This window comes from Mustelus asterias, chromosome 13 (genome assembly GCF_964213995.1).
Source record: "Mustelus asterias chromosome 13, sMusAst1.hap1.1, whole genome shotgun sequence".
Taxonomy (NCBI): domain Eukaryota; kingdom Metazoa; phylum Chordata; class Chondrichthyes; order Carcharhiniformes; family Triakidae; genus Mustelus; species Mustelus asterias.
Genome location: NC_135813.1, coordinates 86,496,479 through 86,513,832, shown reverse-complemented (window position 1 = coordinate 86,513,832; position 17,354 = coordinate 86,496,479). Strand labels below are relative to the sequence as shown.

The following is a 17,354-nucleotide window of genomic DNA, read 5'->3' as shown; positions in this document are numbered from 1 at the left end:
CTGCGAAATCTGCTCTCCTGTTGTGTTGAAGTCAGGTCTTTACCACAATAACTCCCATAATTGGTGACTGTGCACTGTTGACCTGAGGGAGTTAACAAGTCACCTGTACATGAAACCAAGCTTCTCTTCACAGCTGGAGAAAGCAATGGGAAACAAAACCAGACACTTCTCCACTGGAACAGGCTCCAAAACCCTTCTGCACCTTTTTACACTGCTGACCACTCCATCCTCCTCCATTATTCCAGTTATCAAACTGAGTGGGACTTTTGTCACTTGGTTCACAACCTTGGCAAAATCTTTGACCCTGAACTGACCTTCCGAACACAGTTCTAAAGTAAAGTTAAAGTTTATTTATTAGTGTCACAAGTAGGTTTTATATTAACACTGCAATGCAGTTACTGTGAAAATCCCCTAGTCGCCACACTCCAATGCCTGTTCGGGTACACTGAGGTAGAATTTAGCAGGGCCAACGCCCCCAACTAGCACGTCTTTTGGATTGTGGGAGGAAACCGGAGCACCCGGAGGAAACTCACGCAGACACGGGGAGAATGTACAGACTCTGCACAGACAGTGTCCCAAACCGGGAATCGAACCTGGGTCCCTGGCGCTGTGAGGCACTGTGCCACCCATGTGTCACTGTGCCGCCCAGCTTGTGCCATAAGGACCACTTATTGCCACCTCTGGAACATTACCTATCTCAGGCTCTGCCTCACCCGACTTGCTGCCAAAACCCTGATTCATACCTTTATTATTTCTACACCTGACACTCCTGGCCAGTCCCAGTCTCCCATTGTTGTACCTTCTGTGAACTTTCTGCTTGTGCCTTGACTCATAGAATTCCTATTTACCCATCATCCTGTACTCGTTGATCTACATTACCTCCATGTTAAATAACATCACGATTTTAAAATGATCATTTATATGGCACAGTGGTTAGCATTGCTGCCCCTCAGCGCCAGGGACCCGGATTCAATTCCAGCCTCGGTTGACTGTCTGTCTGGAGTTTGCACGTTCTCCCCGTCTACGTGGGTTTTCTCCCACAGTCCAAAGATGCGTGGGTTAGGTGGAATGGCTATGCTAAATTGCCCCTTAGTGTCAGAGGGATTAGCAGGGTAAATACATGGGGTTATGGGTATATATCTTGGGTTGAATTGCTCTTGTTGCAGGCTCAATGGGCTGAATGGCCTCCTTTTGCAATGTAGGGATACCCCATGGTTGCATTTCTCCCGATAATAAAAGCAGAAAGTGCTGGAAAAGCTCAGCAGGTCTGGTAACATCTGTGGAGAGAGAAAAAAAAGTTAACATCGAGTTCAACATGACTTTTCTTCAGAACTTTATCTCTCCCACTCTGTAACCAACAACTCTTAGCAATCTCCATATTCCTCCAATTCTGGCCTCTTGTGGAACTTTGATTTCCTTTGCACCATCATTGGGGACTGTGTCTCAGCTGCTTGGACTGCAAGCTCTGGAATTCCCTCCCCAAACCTCTCCCCAATCTATGTCTCCTGTTTCAAGACGATTCTTGAATCGTACACCTTTGATAATGATGTTGAGAAGGGCCTCGGGGCATTTTACTATGTTAAAGACATTATAAAAATACAAGTTGATGTATTAAATGGATCAATTAATTGAAGCTACTTTATAGCTAATTTAAGATTGACATTAACACAGGGTAAAATTCCAAAATTAAAGGAATGGGTCTCTTTTACAATCAGCCGTTGGTTTTGAAATTTCATCTCCAAACCTCTCCATCTATCTCCTTGCCCTTCATTAAGACAGTGCTTCAAACCCACCTCTTCAGTCAAACCTTCCGTTTCCCCTCCTAATATCTCCGTCTTTGGCTGCACATTCGTTAATTCCTATTAACCTTGGGATACTTTTTTCTGTGATAAAGGTGCCATTCAAATGCAAATTGTTGATTTATTAGAGATACGTCTTTTTTGATTTCAGTGTTGCTAAAATAATGAAATGCTCATATTTATTATTCAGTGTGTCAGACAAATGCATGAATGTTGTCGATTCTGCAAGCAAACTTTGTACATAGTAAGAGAAAACTTCTCTTTTCGTACTCATAAATTGCATCAATAAATTTGTTACCTGGTATTAGTAAAATCAAACTGAAGCTTCAGTGCACATTGATGGGACAGCTCAGGCACAATTCATTAAGCTGTACACAAGAGAATGAAATATATTGCTATAAAAATAATATATAGTATTGGTGTGAAATGTATGGAGGAAGATGGAGTAGAAAGTGAATCTTAGTCTTACAGAAGTTGTTTGCGCTGTGGTTGTAAATGTGAATATACGACCTTGATGGATAAACTGGGCCTCTCCTCTGAAAACCAAGTCTTAAATTGTGTTTCCCATCAATTCAGTATTATCTTGATGGATTTTCATTCTGATACTCAGCATATCGTCTCTACCCAATTCTAACAAAATCTGCATTTTATGTGCAAGTACCACTGACTGCTCTGAGCACTAAATGCTGCCTTGTGCTGTCCTTTGCATAGAATTGAGATCCTTTCTGGCATTGTTGGTTGAGATGGACATGGAAGATTTCATGTCCTCTATCAGAACAGTAAAACGTTCTTCCGGTCTGGTTACAAGCATTTAAAAAATGTTAGATTGGAATTACAGTGTAAACCTGGGTAAAAGTCAGTGCAGACTTGATGGGCATAATGGCCTCCTATACTGGGAGGATTCTACAATCAGGCAGTCTATGAGGTGGGAAACAGCAATTCTCCATTTTTGAGGAGACAAATGCATGAATACCACTCGCCAAGTTGGGAGGATTTAGATGATGGGTTTCACCAAGGCTCCCATCAAAGCTGCGTGAAAATTGATTGGTCAAAAGCACATTCCTGCATGATGGGACTAATCCCCTTGGGAAAGGAGAAGTCCACTCACTGCTTTAGGCTTTGACTTGCAATTGGATAGCCCCTTTGGAGATCACAGCAAAGAATAAAACCTTAATGGCCTCTCTCTGTCTATCCAGCTGGGCAAATAGACAAGATGAGATTTTAGAAAAATTCAGCTGCAATAAATCAATTTTAGTCATTTAGCCTCAGGTTTCCCATATTACAATAGATACTTCCAAAGTACTTCATTAGTTGTAAAGCATTGTGAGGTGTCCCAAGGTTGTGGAAGATGCAATAGAAATGCAAGTCTTTCTTTTGTTCTGCACGTTTTCTTAGTGTCGATAAGTAGAGAAACCTGTGCTGGAACATGAACCAGTGTGAAGTAATTGAAGGTAAATAATCCACATTAAGCACAGACATGATGCATAGCCACTTTGGATGGGTGCTGGGGAACTGCTGACTCTCGATTTAAAACAAAAAAGCACCATTATTAAGGAATGTACCTTGCAGTCACCCTGAACATTTAGAGGACGGAATATTTTTACAGCACTGTTTAGGTGTCGAGAAGTGTGTCATTTCATTAATATATTAAAATTAACTCCCGTTGTAATAGAGAAGGCTGAAGACAAAGTGCGACAGGAAGCTTAGGGAGGGATTTCTAGAAAGGATGGAGGTGTTCAGTAAAAGTTACCTGGTCTGTGTTTGGTCTCCTCAAAAATGGAGAATTGCTGTTTCCCACCTCATAGACTGCCTGATTGTAGAATCCTCCCAGTATAGGAGGCCATTATGCCCATCAAGTCTGCATTGACTTTTACCCAGGTTTACACTGTAATCCCACATATTTACCCCGCTAACCTATATATCTTGGGACACGAAGGGGCAATTTAGCATGGCCAATCCACCTGACCTACACATGATGGGCCGAAGGGCCTGTTCTATGTTCATCATTGGCCTCATCTGCTGAGTGTTTCCAGCATTTTCTGTTCCACTTGATTTTTGAGAAATGGCAAATTGAGAATGAGAATATTTCAGTTAAAAATATTTTGGTTGCTTTTAACAAGAGGTTGGTGAGCAGCTGAGGGGAATATATAAGAGTTATTACTGGAGGTAAAACATTGAGGTTATAGTTATGGACAACGATTTGATAAATTTTATCTGTTCAGTGGAATAGTTAAAGAGGATCTTATTGAGATTTAAAATTGTAATGATTGCTCCCATTAGTGAACAAGTTGGTAGCTACTGGCCAGCAGTGCCGGATTTAGGCATTAGCTAAACAAGCTACAGCTTAGGGCCTCACAATCTGCAGGGGCCTCACAAAATTTCAGAAGGTTTACAATGAAGAGAACATTTAAGAGTGGATACCAGAAAAGAAAAAGAAAGCACCAGCTTGAAGAGCAACTCAAAAAATTACCAAAAGTTGACTTACTTTATTCCAGAAACAGATAAGGATCCACAAACCCAAGGTGATCAGCAAAGTCCAAAACAACCACAGCCTAGCGCCTCTGCTACTGAGACAACAGAGTCTGGAATCTCAGCTGAGGAAAACACTGGAAGTGATGCAAATGTGTGCGTTGCAGAGCCGACATCCACAGTTGAAACAACAAAATTCACGAAACTCAATGATGTAGGTCAATGGGGTGTCTTAACCGAGGATGAACTCTCATACTGGATCCTTAAGGGTCCTTCAGAGTATCAACACTGGAACGGCCCATTTGAAAACTCAAAGCGGTCATTCAAAAATCAAGATAGATATTGTTCAAAAGGCCTTTTCCAGTCCAGAAAAGTTAATTGTGAAATATACGGTCGGGAATGGCTAGTGCACTCTCCAACATGTTTACTGCTTTGTCTGCAAGCTCTTTTCAACATCAACTATGTAATCAGTAAATGCATTCATTTGAAAATAATTTGTATTTTTCACTTTAAATACCTTGCTATTAAATAATTAAAAGGCATAAGTATGTTTTCAATTATTTTGCGGCGACCCAAGGTCCTGTTTTGGTACGCACCTTTGTGAGATCTTTCGGTGTAACTTTTTAACAAGGGGCCCCCCCAAGCTTTATATAGCTTAGGGCCTCACCAAGTCTAAATCTGGCACTGCTGGCCAGTGTAGTTCTGTCAGTGCAGGCTTGATGAGCCAAAGGGCCACTTTTGTACTATATGACAATAATTTTATTGAAAGAACAAAGACACAAGGTACATTTTAAAAAAAATAGAACCTGTAATTAATTACAAGGAGCTACTGAGGCAGATCCACTATTATTTTAAAAAGGAATTGGTAAATATGTGATCATTAAAGGATATGGAGAAAGAGGTCAATGGGATTGTGTTCAACTTCAGTTAAAGAATGAGGAAAGGTTTGATGGGATGAATGGCTTCATTCTGTGCTATAATTTTTTCACTGTTATAAATTGAAAGGTAAACGTGACTCAGACGACTGAAAGCAGCTTACATTTAAATGGGCATCTTGACTGAAACCAAGCCTTGCTACTGATCAGAAAAGTGATTTTCTTACCATTCTTTCAAGAGAGATAAGAGTATCACTGGCTGGACCAGCATTTTATTGCCCATCCCCAATTGCCCTTGAACTTAATTGTTAGGCCATTTAGAAGAGTCAATCACATTGCTGTGGATCTGGAGTCACATCTAGGCCAGATTGAGTAAAGATGACAAGACTTCCTTTCTTAAGGAACATCAGTGATGGGTTTTTACCATAATCAACAAATGGTTTCACGGTCGGTGATTTTTTAATTCCAGATTTTTAGTGAATTCAAATTTCACCATCTGCTGTGGTGGGATTTGAACCCGTGTCCCCAGAGCATTACCCTGGGTCTCTGAATTACTAGTACCGCTGCCTCCTCTGTGTTCCTGCTCTCTGTAGGCCAAGTACAGATAACACTGAAGTAAGTTAAAGCACTTTAATTATTAAGTTTGAAGAGATGTGCTGAAAAACATCCTGCCTATATTCTGCTATGTTCAAGTGAGATATTGCAATGTTTAAATGTAGAGTGAAATCTAAAGTTGAGAAGTTTCAGAATGTTAGGTTTCCAAGTCTAATTTTTGTTCATAGATTCACAGAGTTGCATCTTGTTTTAATGAGCGTCTGTTCACACATGACAAGTGCAGTTCCTAAGGTTTGACACTTAATGTGCAATTTTTCCTTTGATGTATCAAGATAATGTATTGCAAATATTTGAAAGTGTCTCAACTTTGTTCTGAAGCACAATTCATGACTACATAAGATGGGAACATGAGTAATGATTCTTCTGGTGATAATCTTGACTGGGTACATCACTTCTGTGCTGGTTCGATGCAGGATTAACTCAGCTAGTCCCACTGTCCTGTTGAAGGCCCAATTGTTCCTGCCTCCATCACACACTCAGGAATGCAGTCCAGACTCTGACCACTTGGTGTGTAAAAACACTTTTCCTCCTGTCGCTGTTGGTTCTTTTGCCAACCACTTAAATTGGTGTCTTCTGTTTGTCTTTAACCCAGGAGGATGGAGACCAATTGCAGCAATCCTTGGCTGGTTTAGATCAGCCAATTCAGCATAGAATGTGGATGAAATTTGAAGTCTCGATGACTCATAAGCTGATTGTCTTCAGTAGCTGTGCTACTGGGGTTCCATATTTCAGGCTGTTAAATGTGATGTTGTCAGTGTGATGCAAATAAACATTCTTTGTAAACAGGAAAACCCTTCTTATCAAAATTTCAAAAACACCAAAATTACAAGCAATTACCCCACAATACGTTAGAGGGGATCGTCTCTTCACTTGGGGAATAGAGGCTTGGTTTTAACTTTCAAAAAAGGAAATGACCAGATGCTTGTTTTTAAACAGGGTGAAGGGGAAAGGAGCCTTGGTATAAATATGTCCATAACATGAGAATCGATGTGAATGCTGAGAAGAATGAAACAATGGATGGGTGAGCACTTCACACATTTACCTTATAAACTTGCCGTGGGTTAGATGGATGTCATGATGTGGAGATGCCGGCGTTGGACTGGGGTAAACACAGTAAGAAGTCTCACAACAGCAGGTTAAAGTCCAACAGGTTTATTTGGTAGCAAAAGCCACTAGCTTTCGGAGCGCTGCTCCTTCGTCAGGTAAGTGGGAGTTCTGTTCACAAACAGGGCATATAAAGACACAAACTCAATTTACAAAATAATGGTTGGAATGCGAGTCTTTACAGGTAATCAAGTCTTAAAGGTACAAAGTAAGTGGAGAGAGGGTAAGCACAGGTTAAAGAGATGTGTATTGTCTCCAGCCAGGATAGTTAGTGAGATTTTGCAAGCCCAGGCAAGTCGTGGGAGTTGCAGATAGTGTGACGTGAACCCAAGATCATGGTTGAGGCCGTCCTCATGTGTGCGGAACTTGGCTATCAGTCTCTGCTGCACACGACAACGCAGAGTCGCTGAGCAGAGACTGAGAGCCAAGTTCCGCACACATGAGGACGGCCTCAACCGGGATCTTGGGTTCATGTCACACTATCTGCAACTCCCACGACTTGCCTGGGCTTGCAAAATCTCACTAACTATCCTGGCTGGAGACAATACACATCTCTTTAACCTGTGCTTAGCCCACTCTCCACTCACATTGTCTGTACCTTTAAGACTTGATGACCTGTAAAGACTCGCATTCCAACCATTATTTTGTAAATTGAGTTTGTGTCTTTATATGCCCTGTTTGTGAACAGAACTCCCACTTACCTGATGAAGGGGCAGCGCTCCGAAAGCTAGTGGCTTTTGCTACCAAATAAACCTGTTGGACTTTAACCTAGTGTTGTGAGACTTCTTACTTAGATGGATGATCAGACCTATTGTAAGTCGCGCTGAGAGAATTGCGGCGAGATTCACAATATATTATGTCTTACAATAAGTCAAACAGGGTGAGAAACTGCAAATTCAATACGACTTTTTTTCCCCCCGCATATGGAGTGAACAGTGAAACAAAGAGCCAGCATTACTGATGAGGGCTTTTTTTCCTCCCTCCCCCCCCACTCATGAGTCTGTATTGTAACCACCGGCAGATATATTCCTCAGCTGAATATTAAAAGAAAAAGATTGCCACAGGCAGACAGAATCACTTGCGGGGATTGTCAAAACAATTTTGAATCAACAGCTCACAAGGTGGTGGTGTTAAACAGATCAATTGGTACAATCTCTGACACAACAAACAAACAACCATTTTGTCTCAAAATCAATGCTGTATTTGTCTCATTGATCTACAGGAATCAAGTCTGTTTAAAATACAGAAACCAAAGTACAGAGCAGAAAGGAGGAAATGGCAGCTGATGTATGAAGTAACTACAGAGTAAAAGCCCAGATATATAAACACAGATGCTGCTTTTTTTGTCCAGCAAGTAAAACATGGCAAAATTTACATATGACCAAGAAATAAAGAGTCATGTAGAGTAGTTCAGCCTGAACCACACTGCAAGAAACATCTGTTTAAGGACTTAATTGCTAACAGTATTTTATCAGAAATGTTACCATGAGATTTTTGATCCTAAAATACTACTTTGTCTTGTATACAGATTCCATAAAAACACTGCACAATTACACAAGGTCCACACTGAATGTCCTTGCCAGCCACTAAGAATTTCTGCCCAATACAATGTTTATCATTACTGTCTGCGTTATGGATTGAGAAATAAAACCTCTCTCTGAACTGGGTGCCTCATTGGTCCAACAGTTTTTTTTTCTCTCCCTCTCTTGTAAATGCAGTCTGTTCCGTGTCTCTTAATGGATTTGCATTTTTGTCCCCCCTGTTGCACACAGCGGTGTTTCCCCCACTGTGTGTTGCCATTAGCTTGGATGTACAGCCTTTGTGAAAGACCTGCCTGCGGTTCTTGCATAGTTGAATTGAATATGCTTCTCTGAAACTGAGCTTCAAGCACACCTCCACGTGACACTATAGGAATAACTGTGCTACAAATATCCAGTGAGCTGTTCTGGTTTCAGAAACCCTTTATAAAGGCTACCTAAGTAAAGAATTTAATTAGCATGTTCTGAGTATCAACAGAGTATTTACATTTGTACAGGAACCACAGGGACCTCTTCTGCATATCTTGTATTTGTTAATAAGGCAAAACAAATTCAGATTTGTACATTTCTCAGAGTACACAGACATTTTTGGGAACCAAATAAAGGAAAGTCATTTTTTTGGCCTCAGTGTGAAACCTCACAGTGGATTCATTGTAAATTGATATCTCGATAAATAATATCAATAGCAAACTCTGGGTATTATTAAAATAGTTTGAGGCCTGTAACTGCTCGAAAACAGAACATAAAACTTAAAAGCAAACAAATTAAAGTGAAACAAAAAATTACAAATTCATACAAATTAGATTTCAAATATTGGAAAAATGTACAAACATGATTTCAGAATTCTCTGCACAAAGAAATCTAGAGATTTATAATTGATAATATATTAATTCCAATTATAAGCAATCTTCTGGTATCAAAGTTCAGACTTTTTAACCCTCCCCCACTGTGCTTCAATTCTATAAATTTACAGCGTTCTCTTCTTGTTGCAGTGCATTTTAAATCAAAGGATCTCGTACACAGGACATCTCTCTCATCAAGTCCAAGAACTACCTCGCCTCAACTTCTTTGGGATTACGAGAAGGGGAGTAGTCCCGAGGCTCTGAGTTAGTGAGTGGGGTAGTCCTCCGGGGAGACACAGACCGTGCACTGCCTGCTGGTACCAGAGGTGGTGGCGCACTCAATGCTGCAGTTGGTGGGGTCCTGTTCAAAATACCATTGTGATTGGCAGTGGATGGACTTAACCTCGGATAGTGCATTCCGCTTAAATGAGGCATAAAGGATGGTACATGTGCCAAGTGACTGTCCATGGCTGAAGTATGCAAGGCATGCAACCTGGCACGGTCAAACTCTTCCCGTAGATGCAAGCGTTCTCTTTCATCCGTGTGCCGTAAGCGCTCCTGCTCACGCCTGACCTCCAGGACGTGCTCATGGTTGTAGTCGTGAGGCTCCCTGTCTCTATACGACCGGTCGTGCTCATAGAAACCAGCCGGTGTTGGGAACCTGTGCATGGAATCTGTGCGTAGAGGGAACTCCATTCTCCGGTGCAAGTCAAAACTCCGGTACGCATCTCGTAAAGGATCCCGGACAGGATCCCAAGAGAATCCAGGGTGGGGCAGTCGCTCTCTTCCCGCCAGCGGGTTCATGCCTATGAAAGGTGTCACCATCCGAGCACGGTCAAGCACATTCATGTTGTTCATCTGGTGGATGCTGCTCATTGTAATAGGCATAGGGCCCACAGAATGACCCAGTGGGAGTCCGTGGATAGACGTGTGGTGAGGTGGCTCATTGCTTCTGGGATGCTGCGATGAGTCCGAACCTATCACCATCACCTCATTATCCTCCTTTCTTTCCTCTTTAATCTTTATGTCATTTTTTATTTTCTGAAGGTCACAGGAGGGCTCGGACTTCCTTTCGCTGTCTTTGCTCAGTGAATTGCTGAGCTTCATGCTTTCACTCAGCACAGCTCTACTGTATGGAGAAGTGGGTCTCACAACTGGCTTTGTATTGTCTTCTGGAAGCCGCCTCTCATGGCTCTGTCCTTCCTTTATTGGTGACCGGTTCTCCTTGATTTTATGTTCAGTGCCAGGTAACTCCCTCATTGGGTCCGTGTGATCTCTCTCCAGCTCCTTTGACCGATCTCGCTCAGTGCTGCTGTGATGTCTGTTTGGGTCATTAGTGCTACGGCTGTTGTTATGGATGAGATTGTTGATTTGATGGTTGACAGGGGCAGATGCTGGTGACGACCGGTTGGAGTGCCTGTTTTTCTCCACTCCATCCCTGGAAAAACACAAATTATTTTAAAAATGTGGTATTGTTGAAAACAAAATCTAGTGATTTGGTTATTCAAATTTAGTTGAGAGTTTGGAAATTCTGGAAGGTTTTCAGACAAGTTATCTTTCATATAAAAGGCTGGAAATATCCAACAGGTCAGTCAGCACAAACACTCGCTGCAGTCCCTTCAGATTGTTAAACTGTCCTTTCTTTTCACAGATGCTGATGGACAGCCGCATATCCCAGACTGAAGCTTTTCTTCAAACAATTATGCATAGCCTAAAACTCTCAAATAACCAAACGCTTGCTCGATTTCATGAATTATCATAGCAGAACAGCACCATTTAAAGTCAGAAATAACACAAAGATGAAGAAACCGCTTGGATAAGAGAGCTGATGAAGAGCAGCGAGTTATGATGCTTCTGCAAGGATGGTGGAAGCAGATTCAATAGTAACTTGCCAAAGAAACTGGAAAAAGGAAAAAAACATGCAAGGCTGTGGGGAAAAGAGATGGGGAGGGGGGTTTATTTGATAACTTTTTCAAAGGGTCAGCAGAGGCATGTTGGGCTGAATAGCTTCTTTCTGTGCTGTGAGATTCTAACACATTGAATATCCTGGAGCCAGGACTCCCAAAGACCTCTGCACTTATGAGGCTTGATTCTAGAACTCATTTTAATGATTCTTTCGTGATTTGTTCTGCCTCTCTTGTCTATAAAAGGAACATGAAGAGATTATTTCTGTACAGTTAATATTCTCTTCCATGTTACAAATAAATGTTGACATTGACCTTGCACAACCTGGGATCATGCCTACAACTCTGTCTTGCTGTAAAATGCAGGGTCACTGAGAGGGTGTCCCATTTGCATGGGTTTCTAAGCTAAGGTGGGGGACATCATAAAATGCTGGAAACTTAGGCTCATGGCTGCTTCGTTCTGCACCCCAGTATGGGTCAATCTCTGTCCATTTTTCTACAGCGTCCCACTACATTCAGAGATGTGGGAATTCCAGTTGCAGGGAGTCCCTTTTCCCTTTGTGTCACTAGCCTTGATAAAGTGGGTTAGGTTCTACCCTATATGAGGCCAGTGAGGGCTTCCAGTATGGACTGGGACTTCACACTTTGAACCTCATTCTAGGCTATTCTGGAGACATGGTACGAGTCTGGCAGGATGGTCAAACAAACTCAGGATGGTATGACCATGTAGCAAAATGTTCTAGATAGTTTATTCTTCATCGCTAAGCAAAGGGAACTGAGTTTCAGTTTCTATTCTTATATTGAGTTACATCACCATCAGAGGCATTACAATTGGCTCTAATGTTCAGTGGGCGATGGGAAGAGGAGATGAGCTTGTCATGAGGGTTTGTCGACCACTATCCAATAACCTCAGTCACACGTGGGCTGACTGAACTTTGCCCAGAGATTGGATCAAGCAATTTCTGTGGTTAAATTCCTTGCAACAAGTTCCCATTCACACTTAGATTGTGGCATTTGATAAGTGTTGGTGGGAACCCAATGTCTATGCAACTATCCTGAAAGTATGAATCAGTAGAGGAGAAAGATGGAAGGATCAAGAGGATTTAATTTTTCAATACATGAAGGAGACTGAGCATTCACAAAGGGGAAACTAACTATAAAAAAACTCCTACTGAACAGGAGAACAAGTTTAGCAAGCAAGTACCTTTCTTTCTCTCTGTCACTCTTAAGTGAAGATTCTCTTTTCTCCAAATCTCGATCTCTGTCATGATTAGTTACTGAGGAGCTTCTCTCAGACTCCCCTGGTTTTGGCCATTGTGGTGGGGTTGGAAATGAAGGTGGAGTTCGATGGAGGCGGTTCCATGGTTCGTGAGCATTGTTGAGGGTCTGTATACCTGGACCTTCTTTATGACTAAATATGCTGTTGGAAGCTAAGAAAGTGGAATATGGAGGAAAACACACAGAGTGAGCATTGGAACCCTTTAAAAAATATCATGAAGTACAAGTCAAAATGTTACATCGTTAAAAAAAAAAGAAAAACACTTCGGAGCGGAGTTTGAAGTTTAGCCTCAGACAACATTCAGTTGAGTTACTCATTTGAAAAAGGGGCAGCACAGTGGTTAGCACTGCTACTTCACAGCGCCAGGGATCCGGGTTCGATTCCTGGCTTGGGTCACTGTCTGTTTGGAGTTTGCACGTTCTCCCGTGTCTGCATGGGTTTCCTCCCACATTCTGAAAGACGTGCTGGTTAGGGTGCATTGACCCAAACGGGTGGCGGAGTGTGGCGACTAGGGGAATCTCACAGTAACTTCATTGCAATGTTAATGTAAGCCTTACTTGTGGCTAATAAATAAACTTTAAAGGTTAATCAGATGAGGCACTCAGTAAAGACAAGTCTTGATAGCCGATACTCCACATCACTGCAATTGTCACCAAACTGGTGGAGGCGTGCATTTATACCGGCTTTAAGACGAGGTTACACCCAGATAGCTCAACTTCCTGAATCAGTCAACTGTAAGAACTCAGACTGACGCTTGCAGTGTTGGTTGACAAAGAATGTTCGCAGAGGGGGCTGCTGCTACGTGATCTGTTATTCTCACACTATGGTGACAGTTGCCAGATTTAGATGGCAGGATTAGCAACACAATATTATCACATCAGCAACTAACTCCTTCAGTTTAAAAAAAAACTTGGCAATGTCTCAGGCAAGACATGCTCAAATGGCAATGGCCCATTAAAATAACTTTTGCATGAAGAAAACACATTGGCAAACAGCCAAAGCCAGTCAAAACAAACAACTGTGATCCTGCCTAAATAAATACATTATCTTAAGGAACTGTTTTGACAACATAAAGAATAATGGTACTTTAGATTTACAACACAAACATGTACTAACCAAGTGCTGGATTGCCTAATCCTCCAAAGGCACTAGTGCTGAGGTTTCCAAGGCCACCATAGGTGTTTGATCGACTGAATGGATCTGAAAAAGATCATGGATTTAAAAGAGAGTCAGCTACTTCTAGAAAAGCCCGTCTTTGAGGTCTGAGAACACACATTTATTTTGCAGACTGAATCTGGGGGGAGGGGGGGGATTTACCCAAAGTCTTTCTTTATGAAGGTTTGATGCAGAAACTGTTCACTTTAAAACCTGGCAGCATCTTGTTTCTTCTCCTAATGCTCAAAACTACAAAGTCAGCCTAATAAAACTTGTCTGAATGAACACAATCCTTTCGAAAACTGGTCAAAGAGAATGTTTAAAGGTTACTTAAAAAAAATTAAAGTCATAAAGTCCCAAGATGAGAGAACACTTGTTTGTGTTCTGCACCTGAACACGTATTCAAAACAGCAACAGAAAATATTCGGTTAATTTTCGGTTAAGCTGGTCCTTTAGATCCTAGAGTTAGATTTTCCATCCAATGACTGCATTTCATGCTCAATTTGTCTTTTGCAGATTTCTTATTCTCACAGGAGTAAAACAATGCCTCTGAGCCTAATTTCCATTTTAATCTCTGACATTTAAGGGGTAATTTTAACTCAACTCGCCTCTCGATGAAATTTAACATCCCAACAACTTGTATTTCTTCCCATTTACTCAGAGCACATGAAAACCCATTGTGCAAATTAATTGGTGTATTTTAAATGTTATTCACATTAAAACTACAGCTGCTTATAATTCTCCCTTAAAGTCAATATTGGTTCAAATAAAGGGGCCTTCATCATATCCATAGAATCATAGAAACCCGACAGTGCAGAAAGAGGCCATTTGGTCCATCGAGTCTGCACCGACCACAAACCCACCCAGGCCTTACCCCCTTATCCCTACATATTTACCCGCTAATCCCTCAAACCTACGCATCTCAGGACACTAAGGGGCAATTTTTAGTATGGCCAATCAACCTAACCCGCACATCTTTGGACTGTGGGAGGAAACCGGAGCACCCAGAGGAAACCCACGCAGACATGAGGAGAATGTGCAAACTCCACATAGACAGTGACCCAAGCCGGGAATTGAACCCAGGTCCCTGGAGCTGTGAAGCAGCAGTGCTAACCACTGTGCTACCATGCCGCCCATCTTGAAGATATTTGTAATTGTTACAGTGGAAGACTGCTGTGGTGTACGGGCCTGTGGTAGATCCTTCACAGCTAACACTCCCTGCTGCAAAAAGTTACTAACTCGATGAACGGCCAGACAATTTTTCCCACCGGCAGATTTATTATGCTCTTATCTCTTCAATCAGAAAAGATGTAAGGAGGTCACTGCAGTCTTTACAAATGTAAATAAACATGAAAAATATGCGGATACAAATTTCAAACTAAGCTTGTGCCAAACTTGACATACTTGCTACTTTATTTCTGTGTAATCTTGTATTCAAGGAGTTAAAATGATTAAACAAGTGGAAAAAAGCAGCTGCAAGATATACAATACTTGATCCATCTTGAAATATTACTGAGTGAAAATATTAGAGTGGCTTCAATTATAGGTTAATGAAATAGTTATGGCTAGCTTCAAGTTTCCAAAATCTATCATGGGACAATAATTTCCCCAAGCATGTTGTTAACTAGTGTGGTTCTTATTCCCTCTCCATCTAAAATGCGTTCCAATACTTGCGTTTGGGCAAGATTTAAATTTCACCTGAATTTAGCATATTTGTACAGACAAGTGTATGAAAAGGGCAGGAAAAGATCACCAGGCCTATCCGGACACAGTGCAATCTCTCAGACTTCAGATTCATTACTGCTGAGAGCAGGAAAAACAGCGAAAGAAACCTGTGGCCTGTTCAGGAAAAGCTCTGGGAAATTTCTCCGTTATGTGCATGTTTCAGATTCTGTGCAGGTTAAGTCCGTAAAAGAAAGCATTGGGATTTACAATGTGCAAACATGAATCAATGTGTGACTATTAAAAAAGCGTGGTGGCATGGCCAAGTGGTCTAAGGCACCGGATTAAGGCTCCAATCTCTGCGGAGGCGTGGGTTCGAATCCTACCGCTGCCAGAAATGATTTGCGTTTGGGGCACCACGGTGGCACAGTGCTGCCTCACAGCACAGCCAGGGACTCAGGTTCGATTCCCGGCTTGGGTCACTGTCTGTGTGGAGTCTGCTCGTTCTCCCCGTGTCTGCGTGGGTTTCCTCCGAGAGCTCCGGTTTCCTCCCACAGTCCGAAAGACGTGCTGGTTAGGTGCATTGGCCATGCTAAATTCTCCCTCAGTGAACCCGAACAGGCACCGGACTGTGGCGACTTGGGGATTTTCACAGTAACTTCATTGCAGTGTTAACTACTTGTGATACTAATAAATAAACTTTACTTTAAACTTTAGTTTTTGTGTTGGTTATTAAGGCAAAGGGCATAGACTGGCACAGGTGAAAGGCAAAGGGACATGGCACACTCACATTTCTTTATGTGCTTTAACATTTTTAGAATGGCTGCACAAGAGCAACTTGCAGTATTGTGGTGCAGAGACGCGAGTTGGCATCTAATGCCGGTTACTTCCTGATTCAGGGAAAAACAGCAGCAATGTCACTGGCACCTTCTCACTATCTCTTGGTTGATGACAATCCTACAAGAGCATATTGCTTCTGTGCTTTCTTGGCCGGCAAACACTCTGCAGCGTTAGGGAGCTGGGACCAGATAATTAAAAGGTTTTGTTAAATGGTGTTCAGTACAAAATTGCTTTTCTAAGATATCACCTTTCCAGGTTCCCTACAGACAGAAGGGGGGGAATGTATAATAGGGGGCAAAGAAATGGCCGGGCAATTGAATACATACTTTGCTTCTGCCTTCACAAGAGGACACAAATCAGATGCCAGAAATGTTGGAGAATGCAAGATTTAGTGAGAGGGAAGAACTGAGGGAGGTCAATATTAGTAGAGGAATGGTGCTGGGAAAGTTAATGGGATTGAAGGCAGATAAATCCCCAGGGCCTGATAATCTACATCCCAGAGTACTTAAGAAAGTGGCTCTAGAAATAATGGATACATTGGTGATCATCTTCCAGGATTCTATAGACTCTGGAACAGTCCCTGCAGATTGGAGGGTAGCAAATATCACTCCAATATTCAAAAAAGGGAGATGACCAGTAAGCTTAACATCGGTAGTGGGGAAAATTCTCGAATCCATTATCAAGGACTTTATAGCAGAGCACTTAGAAAGCAGTGGCAGGATCAGACAGAGTCAGCGTGGATTTATGAAGGTGAAATCATGTTTGATAAATCTGTTGGAATTCTTTGAAAATGTAACTAGCAACGTTGACAAAGGGGAGCCAGTCGATGTGGTATATTTGGACTTTCAGAAAGCGTTTGACAAAGTCCTGCACAAGAGATTATCATGCAAGATTAAAGTGCATGGGATTGGGGGAAGTGTATTGAGAAGGATAGAAAACTGGTTGGCAGAGAGGAAACAAAGAGTTGGCAGGCAGTAACTAGTGGGGGTGCCACAGGGATCGGTGCTGGGACCCCAGCTATTCACAACATAGATTAATGATTTGGATGAGAGAGCAAAATTTAACATCTCAAATTTTGCAGATGATACCAAGTTGGGTGGGAGGGCGAACTGTGACAAGGATGCAGACATCCTTCAGGATGGTCTGGACAGGTTGGGTGAGTGGGCTAACCAATGGCAGACGCAGTATAATTTGGATAAGTGTGAGGTTATTCACTTTGGAAGCAAAAACAAGGCAGCAGATTACTACCTGAATGACTGTAAATTGGGAGAG

The 17,354-nt window shown here is 41.9% G+C and overlaps 1 protein-coding gene across 12 annotated transcripts in view; it reads right to left on the bottom strand.

The window, feature by feature from the left end:
* Nucleotides 1-8,040: 8,040 nt before the first annotated feature.
* fbrsl1 (fibrosin-like 1) overlaps nt 8,041-17,354 on the bottom strand; it is an 856,957-nt gene continuing 847,643 nt past the window's right edge. For all 12 annotated transcript variants that reach the window (XM_078227185.1, XM_078227177.1, XM_078227182.1 and 9 more), the window contains 3 exons: nt 13,542-13,625; nt 12,351-12,576; nt 8,041-10,680 (listed from right to left, as the gene is read on the bottom strand). In XM_078227185.1, coding sequence (XP_078083311.1) covers nt 9,450-10,680; nt 12,351-12,576; nt 13,542-13,625 — 1,541 coding nt within the window. In that variant the 3' untranslated portion in view covers nt 8,041-9,449. The remainder of the gene's footprint in view (nt 10,681-12,350; nt 12,577-13,541; nt 13,626-17,354) is intronic.